This window comes from Culex pipiens, chromosome 3, assembly GCF_016801865.2.
Source record: "Culex pipiens pallens isolate TS chromosome 3, TS_CPP_V2, whole genome shotgun sequence".
Classification (NCBI taxonomy): Eukaryota; Metazoa; Arthropoda; class Insecta; order Diptera; family Culicidae; genus Culex; species Culex pipiens.
In genome coordinates this window covers 34045953-34059337 of record NC_068939.1, presented here as the reverse complement: position 1 = coordinate 34059337, position 13385 = coordinate 34045953, and the positions used below count along the sequence as shown (strand labels likewise).

The 13385-nt window shown below is 35.1% G+C and overlaps 1 protein-coding gene across 2 annotated transcripts; it reads left to right on the top strand.

Moving 5' to 3' along the window:
• The first annotated feature begins 1012 nt into the window (after nucleotides 1-1012).
• On the top strand, nucleotides 1013-12631 carry LOC120430425 (ras-like GTP-binding protein RhoL). 2 transcript variants are annotated; one of them, XM_039595530.1, is made up of 3 exons: nucleotides 1013-1170; nucleotides 6398-6752; nucleotides 11938-12631. In XM_039595530.1, exons 2-3 carry the CDS (start codon nucleotides 6628-6630, stop codon nucleotides 12383-12385), a joined length of 573 nt encoding a protein of 190 aa, XP_039451464.1. In that variant the 5' UTR covers nucleotides 1013-1170; nucleotides 6398-6627; the 3' UTR covers nucleotides 12386-12631. The 2 variants fall into 2 exon arrangements, with proteins under 2 accessions (XP_039451464.1, XP_039451469.1); XM_039595535.2 differs by lacking the exon at nucleotides 1013-1170 and adding an exon at nucleotides 1518-1766.
• The last annotated feature ends 754 nt before the right edge of the window (nucleotides 12632-13385 follow it).

Sequence of the window (13385 nt, the reverse complement as noted above, 5' to 3'; positions counted from 1 at the left end):
TGTAAACTATGTCCGGATCCACCATCCAACCCATCGTTGGTTAGGTTATCAAAAGACCTTTCCAACGAGTTCAAAACATTGAAGATCTGGCAACCCTGTCTCGAGATATGGCCACTTAAGTAACATTTATGTACTTTTTGGATGCTGGATCTCACTTAAATGTATGTAAACTATGTCCGGATCCACCATCCAACCCATCGTTGGTTAGGTTATCAGAAGACCTTTCCAACGAGTTCAAAATATTGAAGATCTGGCAACCCTGTCTCGAGATATATCCACTTAAGTGATATTTATGTACTTTTTTATTCCGGATCTTAAAAATAGATGAAATTTTTGTACAATTCCATCATATCAGCCATTGTTGGTAATAAGTGAGGAAGGCTCCAACCACATAGGTGGATTAAGTTAGTTTTTATCTAATGTTTGAATAATGTTCCTGAAATTTAACCAAGGGGGGAATGGATCAATAAAGGTTGAGAACCACTGTTTTAGAAACTTGCTTTATCAAAGTCTTAGTCAAGATCTGGATAATATGATTATCGAAAAATCCGACAGTGTACCTCTCAAATTTGTATGAAGAGTTGTATGGACGAAAGGATGATGAAAAATTGCTCCTTTTGGCATACCAAACAAAAATGCAAAGTTAGGAGATTAAAATGGTCCAAGGACTCGGAATGCTATGCAATGCTATGCTAGTTGAAACATTCAAATGTTAATTTTAGCAAGTGACTTCATTGCCAAATTGATTCCAAACTTCGTCTTTGACAATTTCCAAGAATTCCAGCACATGATTTACTGCCAATTCAAATCAACTCACCATTCAATTGATTACACAAAAGCATCCAATTGTGAATCAACAACAGCCGAGGTACACAACCGTCTTCTTTCAAGTACCGGGCTGATAATGGATTGCGATGCGTCTGTTACGATAAGATAAACTGTGTAACCACAAACACACACACACACACACATTTACATCACACAGAAATTCTGCTGATAAATGAGTGAAAATTCCTTGGCGGTATGTGCACCGACGACTCCACTCCGTCAGTCATTCAGTGTTCTTCCACTCTTCAACCTGCGGTATTGAGCAAAGTTGTACCAACAAATCATTCAACTCATTAGAGTTTGGTTAAGGTCGGCTGCTGTGCCTGGCTGTACTTGGCTCAGGTGAGTTTACCTTGGTTGGTTTTGTGTGATGCTCTTAGTTAGTATGAAGAGAGAGAGAGAGTGGTGATTAAGACTACACAACGCTCTACATGTGGATAAAAGGCACACAACAAACTCTGCTGCTGCTGCTGCTATCGGAGCTTATCAGACCGTTCGATTACAGTTGATTGTGTGGCCTGTGGCACACACACGTACATCCCAACAAACACAGATGCCGTTACGCCGTTCGATGAATGAAGTGAAGCGTTTTGTGTGCGTTTTCTCCTCAGTAAACTGGGTCTGGATCTGGGTCTGTGTGTGCTAATATTAGTTATACCACACTCCAGGAACTGCAGGAGAAGCTTGTTAAACGTCCGTCGTCTTCCTATAGTTCTCGAGTCGAGTTCAGGACGTTCTGTGAAGGCAGAGCGCTCTGTGTCGGGTGTAGCTAACGAACCGAGAAAAGCGGCTTTTCCCTCAGTTGATACAACAAAAGGACACACACCGTCAGAGTCTGGAAGTCTGCGGAACGCTTCGAGGCGGCGATGGATGTGTCCAAGTGGTGTACGATGTGTGTGGTTTAGTGCAAACAGAAGGCAAAACTGACTGGGACTAAAGTGAGTAATATGGTTAAGCAGCGCTATGCAGTGTTCTAGCACAGAGGCGTTTTGTGGACCTAGACCCTTTGAGATAGCATGGCCGAATTCGGTGCAATTTTCGGACATGAATGTGTGCCATTACTGAACGGAGCTTTGAAGTTTGACAATCTGGATTTGCTACAGGAAGACGATGCTTTGAAAGTGTAACGACCAGTTTATGTTCAGTGGAAATCGAAGCGAACAGTAATTTTCACCATATTGCGAGAAAATGACAAAAGTGGTTGTATTGTAGATCAGTGATTTACAAAGAGGTTTAGAATTGAATGGTGGACGTGGTGGAATGGTGGAATAAAAAAAACTGTCTAAAGCAGGGGTGCCCAACTAGAGCGTCCAATTTTTCGATTTTTTCCGGGAATTCCCGGGATTTCTCGAAAAAAATATTTCCTGTTGCTCGGGAAATTTGTAAACTTTCCGGATATTCCCGAAATTTAATTCAATTTACTGTTTATATTGAACAAACCCAAGCAGACGGAAAAAAAAGTTGTAATGGTCCGATTTTCAATGTTAATATATGAAACATTTGTGAAATTTTCCGATCTTTTCGAAAACATTATTTTCAAAATTTTCAAATCAAGACTAACATTTTAAAAAGGCGTAATATTGAATGTTTGGCCCTTTTGAAATGTTAGTCTTGATTTGAAAATTTTGAAAATAATGTTTTCGAAAAGATCGGAAAATTTCACAAATGTTTCATATATTAACATTGAAAATCGGACCATTAGTTGCTGAGATATCGACATTAAAAAATGGTGGGCTGTTTGGGTGAGACTTAGAAAACACAATTTTTCCTGTTTTTAAACCTTTGAATGGCAATATCTCAGCAACTAAAGGTCGTATCAACAAAGTCCTAAGAAGAAAAATATAGAGAATTTTCTCAGCTTTTCAAAAATATTTTTCCCAAAAGTGTGCAAACATGTGCACTTATTTAAAAAAATGAAAAACTGCGACTATTTTCAAAAAAGTCACCTTAAAATGGATTTAACTTGAAAACGGTGCACTTTATCAAAATTTTACTGAAGTACTTTTTGATTGCAAATTTGATTTTACATCGAAAAATGAAGTTGAAAAAATTTTGCGAACAATATTTCGATTTTTTTAAAAAATTAGTAACTAATTCATAACTCGGTCAATGATTTTTTGCACAACCTGGAAATTTCTGAAAAGTTGGCATTTTGTGTCCTCTAAAACATATCAAAAAATATAAAAAAAGGGTTTTTTTGCAAATCAAGTTTTAGTGATAAAAAGTTTAATAAAAAAAATCGCCAATTTTTTTTACCGTGTATCATTTTTTTCCAGTGTAGTCCATATCCATACCTACTACTTTGCCGAAGACACCAAATCGATCAAAAAATTCCTTCAAAAGATACAGATTTTTGAATTTTCATACATCATTTTTATATGGACAGCTGCGAAATTTGCATGGAAAATTATATGGACAAACTAATGATGCAAAATGGCTTCTTTGGGCATACCGAAGGCACCAAAAAAGTTTCAGTCGTATTAAAAAATACAAAAAAAATCGAATGACCGAAATCCTAGAGAACTGCTCAATGCAAAAGACGATTTGCGAAATCGTTGAAAATTGCCGTAACTAATCTTTTGCTCCCTTGTTAAATTAAATACATCTTGAAAATTCATACCAGTTTATTTAAAATTCGCTAGAAATATTACCATATTTTGCTGCACATCTTTGAAAAAAACAGTTTGGTCGGAGCCTATAGCGCTTTTAGCCTCCATGAAAGTGAACATAAAACAAAGCTCTCAAGGAGACGCATGGTGCTTTAGTTTTGTTTGGTGTGCCTCAATAACAGATTCATCTGGCAAAGGAGAATGGGCGAATTTAGTCCAAGGATGTACACGAACGGGACCAACTTTTTTCGAAAGATCTCGCCGAGACATGAAAAAAAGTCTTCCGGACCAACTCTCTAAACCCCGGGGTTCAAAAGTTACATGCTGTTGAAGTTTGTGCATTTTGAGTAAAAATATACAAAAAATCGGATTTTTACTATTTCTAAAATCATTTATAAAATCTCTGTTTCATTATGGATTTCGATTTTCTTGACTTCATTCGACGCGTATCAGCAAAAACTATGAATTCTGATATATCTTAGCATGATTGAAACATGATTTCACTTGTTTTTATCCGTTTGAACCGTTTGTGCAAGAGGCATCTCATAGAAACAAGTTGAAACTTCAAGGTTTTGAAAACGGATCCGACCCAAACTGCTTCAGTGAGTATGAAAGGCTTCAGTGCAATATTGTAACAACTTATTGGGATGGTCTGAGTCATCCGAGAACTCCTTGGAGTTAAGACCAGTGAGTCTACCGCTGAAACAAGCAAGATGTCGGCGATTTTTGACCACTGATCATACCCGCATCGCTTCTGTGAGTGTGGTAGACTACTTTGCTAATGTGTTAGGATGTCCTGGGTCATCCAAGGACTCCCTGGAGTTATGATCTGTGGAGCAACAGCCTTAACAAGCAAGAGGTCGACGGTTTTTGACCCCGGAACATACCCGCATAGCTTCAGTCAGTATGGTAGGCTGCTTTGTTAATGTGTTGGGATGTCTTTGGTCATCCTAGGACTCCCTGGAGTTATGATCTGTAGCTGTTACAAGGACTCCCTGGAATGGCCCAGAACATCCCAACATAACAGCAATACAGTCTGCCATACTAACTGAATCTTTGCGGTTATGATGCGCGGTTCAAAATCGTCGACCTTTTTCTTGTTACAGTGACCCAAATATCTTAACTCCAGGGAGTCCTAGGATGACCAAAGACATCTTAACACATTAAGAAAGCAGTCTACCATACTGACTGAAGCTATGCGGGTATGTTCCGGGGTCAACAACCGTCAACCTCTTGTTTGTTACGGCTGTAGCTCCACAGATATTAACTCCAGGGAGTCCTAGGAGAACCCAAGCCACTCCAACACATCAGCATAGTAGTCTACTATACTCACTGAAGCCATGCGGGTATGATCAGTGGTTTAAAAATCCGCCGACATCTTGCTTGTTACGGCGGTAGACTCGCCGGTCTTAACTTCAAGGAGTTCTCGGATGACTCAGACCATCCCAATAAGTTGTTACAACATTGCACTAAAGCTTTCCATACTCACTGAAGCAGCCTGGGTCGGATCCGGTTTCAATATCTTGAAGTTTCGACTTTTTTCTATGGGATGCCTCTTGTACAAACGGTTCAAACGTATAAAAACAAGAGAAATCATGTTTCAATCATGCTAAGACATATTAGAACTCATAGTTTTTGCTGATACGCGTCGAATGAAGTCAAGATGAGCAAAATCCATAATAAAATGGAGATTTTATAAATGATTTTAGAATTAGCAAAAATACGATTTTTTGTACATTTTTACTCAAAATGCTCAAACTTCAACAACTTGTAACTTTTGAAACCCGGGGTTTAGAGAGTTGGTCCGGAAGATTTTTTTCAATGTCTCGGCGAGATCTTTCGAAAAAAGTTGGTCCCGTTCGTGTACATCCTTGGACCAGCTCCCATACAAATTTGCCCATTCTCCTTTGTTCTTTTCTTCACTCTAAATATTTGAATCATCAGAGTCAATGATGGAATAATTTGATTGTAAAATGGTTGTTCAATGTAAATCCTTTTGTCAGAGGTTTAATGATTTTTTTTACTATTTGGTCTAAAACTAGGTCAATGAAACTGATAAATGACATATCGTCAGCTGTGTGCTATCTTGTGACATAGACCATTTTGGTCGAAAATGAGTTAATGATGACGTTTTGCTATACTTAACAAACACTACAAGATGCTTTAACCCGATTTTGGAAACTCGCTTCCGTTTCCCGGATATCGCAATACACACTTGTGACATAGACCAATTTATCATCAAAATGATTGTGCACACTTGTGACACGTCATACATGTTGTTGGAAAATGTGGAATTTTTTTTCTTGTTTTTCACAAATTACTTTCTAAAGACAATGCAACCTTTTGTTTTTGAAAATATACTGATTAACTCGGTTAAACTATTGATTTAAGTCTATTTTAGTTTGTATTGAAATTCTGTGCACACTTGTATCACGTAGTACAATTTTACTTTCGAAACACACTTGTGACACGTGCTTTTCAGATTTTTTTTACATTATTTACTGTATCTTTTAACTGGTGTAACCAAATTAGTTGAAACTTAGGGCGTTTGATAAGCGATAGTATACGAACCGATTGCTTCAAAAAGTTTGGCTCTATCATTCATAGTTTTGAAATTATTTATCAACAAACTTTAAAAATCAATTTTCTCGAAAAGTACTAAATGGTCGTTGTCACAAGATAGCACACAACTGACGATATATTTAAATAAAATCATACATGCTGAACTAAATCAATTGAACGCACAAGGAGAAATGATTTCGCAAAAATTGAAGAAAAAACATTTGTTGACCACAACCAAGAAAAAAGTACTATATATCCAACTAAGAAACTTAACGTTTGCCAACTTTTCAATAATTTTAAACCATTGCAAAAGGAAAATGGTTAAATTTCCCCTTTGCTTTACCCTCTTCACCGCAAACAACACCTCCTAAAACCACCGTTTCCCATTATTCTTCCAGCATTACAACCAAAGCCAAAGGACTCCCGGACCCCGGAAAACCACATCGGAACAAACCTCTCGCTTTCTTCGCCTATTTTCCCCTTGGAGACACAACCCACATCAGCAAACTCACAAAAGTTCCAATCTTGCGCTCCGAAGGGAACGTCATCGACCCGATCTCTCACTGGGTGATTGCGGAGAAATTCAGATAGAAAGAAAGCAAGGAATAAAAAAACAGACCCAGAAACCATGTCCATGTCGATGTCGAACGACATTTTAAACATCGTCGTGGTCGGGGACGGAACCGTGGGGAAAACGTGTCTCCTGCATGCCTACACGGACGAAACGTTCAGCATTGTGTACCAGCCGACGATGTGAGTAGGATGCACTTTGCTTTCGGGAAGTTTTGGGAGTTAGAAATTAAGCTCAATTTAGGAAAAAGCGTACAGCTTCAACAAAATACAAAATTCTTATTCGGTAAAAATGTACAGCAATTGCCGAAATACCCCAATTCAAAAGGGACATTCAATAACCCGGGCGATGAGAATGTGTGTGTTGAAATTTGATTGCATTCAATTCATTTGAAATAAGAAGACCAAACGTCGCAAGGAATGAGGTCGATAGATCACTCGGCCAGGACATTTCACATAAGGGCAGGGTGATAACCAACATACATCAGCTTCATCACATAGATATTGATGGGAAAGATTGTGGTTCTCATTCGGTATCCTGATTCGATGTCAATTGATTTGTTTGAAGAAAACCTTTTTTTTTTAAATAATACTTTGTGCAGCATTTTGTTCTCCAATTGGGCTCAACATTTTTCTGGGGGTTTCTTAGCCGAAATAATTCGACCCGTATTTTTTTTTTTTTGTTTAGCCGTTAGGGTGACCTACACCGTGCTAGTGTGGTCCCAAAAACTGCAATTTTCGTCAAATTTCGCAAAAACCACATTTTTCAAAAAATCATACCGCAAATGAATGGTTTGCCTTTCAAGAAAAAATAATTTAAGATCCGAAAAATTTCAGAAATTTCAGCGATGACCTATACATGTTTGAGCACCAAAATTATCGTAATTGAAAGACGGGAATATTCAAAATCTTTAGAAGAGTATTTTTTAATCGGATTCGCAAAAATATAAGTAATGATTAAATTAATAGGGTGACCACTCAAATCCCATTATCATTTTCCCGTCTTTTTCAGAAATTGAAATAATCAGCATTTCTTGTTTAAAAAAATATTTCAAAAAAATAAATTCTTTATGACATGTCAATATCAATCATAAAAAAAACACTAAATGAATTATAAAAAAAAACTATTGACAATTTCCGTAAGAACAGAAACATAACAACAAAGTTAAAAAAATATACTTCAAAAATGATTCAGAGAAGGATCATAAACAATTAGTCATATAATTTCAATGTTTATTTATAAAATTGGCAAACGTATAGTTTTTGATACTTCGTTTCAACCGGAAATAGCAAACAGTTTAGGATAACCGAAATTTTATTCTTAGTTTATTTTAAATCAAAGAAAGATTAAATCATAACTACTGGTAACAAAATCTAGAATATAGAGCAATAATTTTGTAAATTTTGATATTGATTTTTTTTATCAATGTTGATTATCTAGTTGTCTGTATTTTACTGTTTAATTTGTTTTAAAGCAGTTCTCTCAGATTTCGGTCATTCAATTTTTTTTTTGTATTTTTTAATCCGACTGAAACTTTTTAGTTTGTCCATATCATTTTCCATACGAATTTGGCAGCTGTCCATACAAAAATGATGTATGAAAATTCAAAAATCTCTATCTTTTGAAGGAATTTTTTGATCGATTTGGTGTCTTCGGCTAAGTTGTAGGTATGGATACGGACTACACTGGAAAAAAATGATACACGGTGAAAAAAAATTTGGTGATTTTTTATTTAACTTTTAATCACTAAAACTTGATTTGCAAAAAAACCACTATTTTTTTATATGTTTTAGAGGACATAAAATGCCAACTTTTCAGAAATTTGCAGGTTGTGCAAAAAATCTTTGAGCGAGTTATAATTTTTTTAATCAATTATTGATTTTTTAAAAAAAAATCGAAATTTTGGTCGCAAAAAATTTTCAACTTTATTTTTCGATGTAAAATCAAATGTGCAATCAAAAAGTACATCAGTGAAATTTTGATAAAGTGCATCGTTTTCAAGTTAAATCCATATTTGAGTGACTTTATTGAAAATAGTCGCAGTTTTTCATTTTTTTAAATTAATGCTCATTTTTGCCTACTTTTGAAAAAAATATTTTTGAAAAGCTGAGAAAATTCTCTATATTTAGCTTTTTTGAACAGGAAAATTGATTTTCTTTTTCTAAGTCTCACACAAACAAGCCACCATTTTTTAATGTCGATATCTCAGCAACTAATGGTCCGATTTTCAATGTTAAAGTATGAAACATTCGTGAAATTTTCCGATCTTTTCGAAAAAAATATTTTCAAAATTTTTAAACCAAGACTAACATTTTAAAAGGGCGTAATATTGAATGTTTGGCCCTTTTGAAATATTAGTCTTGACTTGAAAGTTTTGAAAATATTGTTTTCGAGAAGATCGGAAAAATTCACAAATATTTCATGTTATAACCTTGAAAATCGGACCATCAGTTGCTGAGATATCAACATTAGAAAATGATGGATTTTTGGGTGAGACTTTAAAAAACATCAATTTTCCTATTTTTAAACCTTTGCATGGCAATATTTCAGCAACTAAAGGTCGTATCAACAATGTTCAAAAAAGCTAAATATAGAGAATTTTTTCAGCTTTTTTTTTGGGCAAACATGTGAATTAATTTAAAAAAAATGAAAAACTGCGACTATTTTCATAAAAGTTACCTAAAAATGGATTTAACTTGAAAACGGTGTGCTTTATCAAAATTTCACTGAAGTACTTTTTGATTGAAAATTTGATTTTATATCGAAAAATGGAGTTGATAAATTTTTGCGACCAATTTTTTGATTTTTTGAAAAAATCAGTATTGATTGAAAAAATCATAACTCGCTCAAAGATTTTTTGCACAACCTGGAACTTTCTGAAAGTTGGCATTTTATGTCCTCTAAAACATATCAAAAAATAAAAAAAATAAAAATAGGGTTTTTTCGCAAATCAAGCTTTAGTGATAAAAAGTTAAATAAAAAATCGCCAATTTTTTTTCCCGTTATCATTTTTTTTTCAGTGTAGTCCATATCCATACCTACAACTTTGCCGAAGACACCAAATCGATCAAAAAAATCCTTCAAAAGATACAGATTTTTGAATTTTCATACATCATTTTTGTATGGACAGCTGCCAAATTTGTATGGAAAATGATATGGACAAACTAATATTGCAAAATGGCTACTTTGGGCATACCGATGGCACCAAAAAAGTTTCAGTCGGATTAAAAAATACAAAAATTAAAATAGAAGAAAAAAGACCGATTTCGTAGAGAATTGCTCTTTAGTTAAATCCTCATAATACATACTTTTTAAACTTGTAAAATTTTTTGTTACCGTAATCCAGGTGACATTGATTTGTCTTAAGATTATTATTTTTAAAACATGTACTGAGGTAGGCCACACAAGGTCCATGCACTATTTTTGAAAAAAAAAAAGTTTTTTCAATGGTGCTTAAAAAAGTTGCGTTAAAAATTCTTATTTTGAACTCCGGGGTGACTCTGATAGTTATAGTTTCTATTGTTAAAATCAGATTTTAAGTTGTTCAAATTTTGTGTTTACGTCAAATTTATCATCGCTTAGACTAAAAAATCATATTTATATTAAGTTAACTATGTTAATAAGCTTTTTAACAAAAAAACTTATAAATTTTAAATTGTTAAAAGGTCACAATTTTACTTGAAATTTGTTAAAATTAGTAATGTTTATGAAATTATCGATTCATATTGTATTTTAAACTAAATTCGAAGCACGAATCAAAAGTTTTAACATTTTATACAAAATTTGTTCTGCTGAAAATGTCCATCAATTTGAAGAGTTTCTTTGAATTATAGTTCAAAAACACATAATATTTATTATTATCAGAAAATGCATTCCATTTTTCGGTTCGAGATTATGTTCATTGAGAAAATCATGACATTTTTAGAGTATTAAAATAATGCTACTCATCAACATTTTCTTAATTACAGTTAACTAACTACTTAAACTTTACTTAAATTCATGAAAACTTCTTCTTGAAGTACTTTGAACAGTTCTCTACCATGGTCAGTATGATTCCATAGTATTCCGAATGTATTTCATTTGTACTCTTCATTTTGCTGAAAAACCTCAAACCTTTCAAAGTCACCCGGTTTTGCGGTAGTTTATTTTGAATCGTACATATTCACAATCAGGGAGGTGAAACACAACTTTCTACATATAAATCTCTCTTGGGTTATCTCCTTTTTAAATATTTTCCTACCGCCATATCGTGCGTCACATTTACATACATTTTTTCGGCAAATAAAGAACAAAGGGTGGCCACCAACACCACAAGCAGCGCCTGTTGTAGTAAGCCAGGGAAGCCAGAAAATTTTCTCTATAAATGCTACTTTTCGTGAGTATTCGCTTAAAATTTCATCAATTTTGGCAGCACTAAGCAGACCCAAAAGTGCGCTCGAAGAAAAAAGAACTATGCTGAAAATAGAAAAATGGGCGTGGCCCAATGCATCCTCGTCTGATTAGAATACATTTGGGAAATATTTTTGTTGATGTTTGTAAAAGGAATATTATCCGCGCATCACCAAACCGAAGTGCGCATCTGTTGTGTGAAAAAAATCTGTTGCGCCAGCCTGTGGCGCAACAGGTTTTGACAGGTTACGCTCGTATTTTGTTTTTTGTCTGCCTTCACAATAGAACAACTTTTAGTAAAAGTGAAAATCAACAGAAATGTACACAAAAGTTTCTTTACTCGCTGATGTACTTTGTTTTAGTAAATTTCAAGAAACACTCCAGATTACCCAGCATTATTCAAACACGACCGCTTATAAGGCTTGAAATGGGTAAAATTCCCCTATAGTTTGTTTTATTGAAAATTTGATTTCAGCGAAATATTTGCAGTTTGTCGATTTTTTTAAAATAGTGACCATTTCTGATAATATTTTTTTTGAAAAGTTCAGAAAATTAGCTATAAAATTGTCTAAGAGACAAATTCGTGAGATTTCCCATAAAATGACATTTTAACTATACATAAAAGGCCCTTCGACACTAAATTTCCAAACCATCACCATTTCACGAGATATCGGATTTTAGAACAGTTGAATGCTACAAATTTGGAATTTTGCTTTTATTGTAGCAAATGACCACGACCAATTCGACCAGATGACTGTAGTTTTTTGATGGGCTGAGCACGGAGATAAAAGAGTTCCGAGAATCGTGAACGCTTGTTCACGGTTTTGGGAACTAATTTTTGTCCGTGCGGATTTCTATTCAACGAAATATTAAAGTTATCAATTTTTGAAAGTTTTTTGAAGGAGAGAGACAAGGAAAAGCAACTATGAGGGAAATATTGGTAATAACACCGTTCAAAACCCCCTCTCGCCATTCCAGCTACGACAAGGAGTCCATCGAGATGGTCCTGGACGGGCGCAAGCACACGATCCAGCTGCACGACACGGCCGGCCAGGAGGACTACGACCGCATCCGGCAGCAGTTTTACAAGCGCGCCCACTGCTTCCTGCTCTGCTACAGCATCAACAACCGGATTTCGTTCGAAAACGTCACCACCAAGTGGGTGCCGGAGATCACGGCCGGACAGCCGGTTCCGATCGTGTTGATCGCGACGAAAATCGACCTGCGACGGGAGGCGGACAACGAAGTGACCACCGAGGAGGGTCAACGGTTGGCGCGGAAGATTAACGCCAACTCGTTCGTGGAGAGTTCGGCGAAAAATAACGTCAACGTTCAGCTGGCCATCGAGGAAGCGGTCCGGGCCTGCTTCCAGGGCATTCCGGAACAGCAGGAGGACGAGTGCTGTACGTTTTGCCCGCTGATGTGAGGAAGGGGTGGTGGGAAGGGCTTTCTTTCTGGCAATTTAATGCAGAGACTTTTAGTTTGACTTAGTAAATTTATTTACAAACAATACTTGTTTAACGCTACCTCACCCGACTGCTTTTTTTAAACTACTAGTTTAGCCGAAGCTACTTTTCTTTTTTTTTTTTTTCTTAGGAAGTACAAACGAACACACTTGTTAATCGATCAAAATCGCGAGGAAAAATCTTAAATAAAGCTGTCGTCTTTTCCACCCGATTCAAGCCGCAAATTGTGAGAAATTCCATGCTAGCATTTAATTGACACATTTTAACAAAAATTGTTGTAAATGTCTATTTTACCTGGTCTTGTGTTGTGATTTTTTTTTATTTCAAAATTCAAAATTTCTAGGTAACCGGCCCGGATTTGATCCCTTAACCTTTTGCTTATGAATCAAAAGCCGCAACCATTAAGCTGAGATAGTTCAAACCTGAACCTCAACCGAATTTGCTTTTTTCCTAGACTTTCCATTTTTCTTGTCACCCTCTTAAACTCGATTGTCCGAAGTTTTCATTAAAACAAATCAGAACCACGAAAAAATAACGAATTTCATTTTTGTCTTATGTTAGATTGTTGAGCTGAAATATGACCACAAAAAAAATAATCTATCTTTTAGTATTTTTTTGTTTTTTTTTTCAGGATTTTTTTTTGGAATTCTGAGGAATTTGGTGAATTTTAGGTATTTTTGAAATTTTAAGAATTTTGTAAATTTTTGGGTATTTTAAAAATTTCAGGAATTTCAGAAAAAATGATTTTTGGAAATTTGAGAAATTGCTGGTATTTTAGAAAATTGAGATTTTTTTGGAAATTTTAGTAATTTTAGGAATGTTGAGAATTCCAAGATTGTTAGGAATTTTTGGAATTTTTAGAAATTATGAGGTATTTTAGATTTTTTTAGGAATTTTAAAATTTTGAGGAGTTTTTTATGAATTTTAAGAATTTGAGTTATTTAAATTAATTTAGTAATT

Bases quoted from the DNA above. Each gene is read 5' to 3' on its own strand.
- LOC120430425 (XM_039595530.1), top strand. From the start codon at position 6,628: ATGTCCATGTCGATGTCGAACGACATTTTAAACATCGTCGTGGTCGGG. The intron at 6,753-11,937 runs GTGAGTAGGATG...TCGCCATTCCAG, and splicing joins ATTGTGTACCAGCCGACGAT to CTACGACAAGGAGTCCATCG.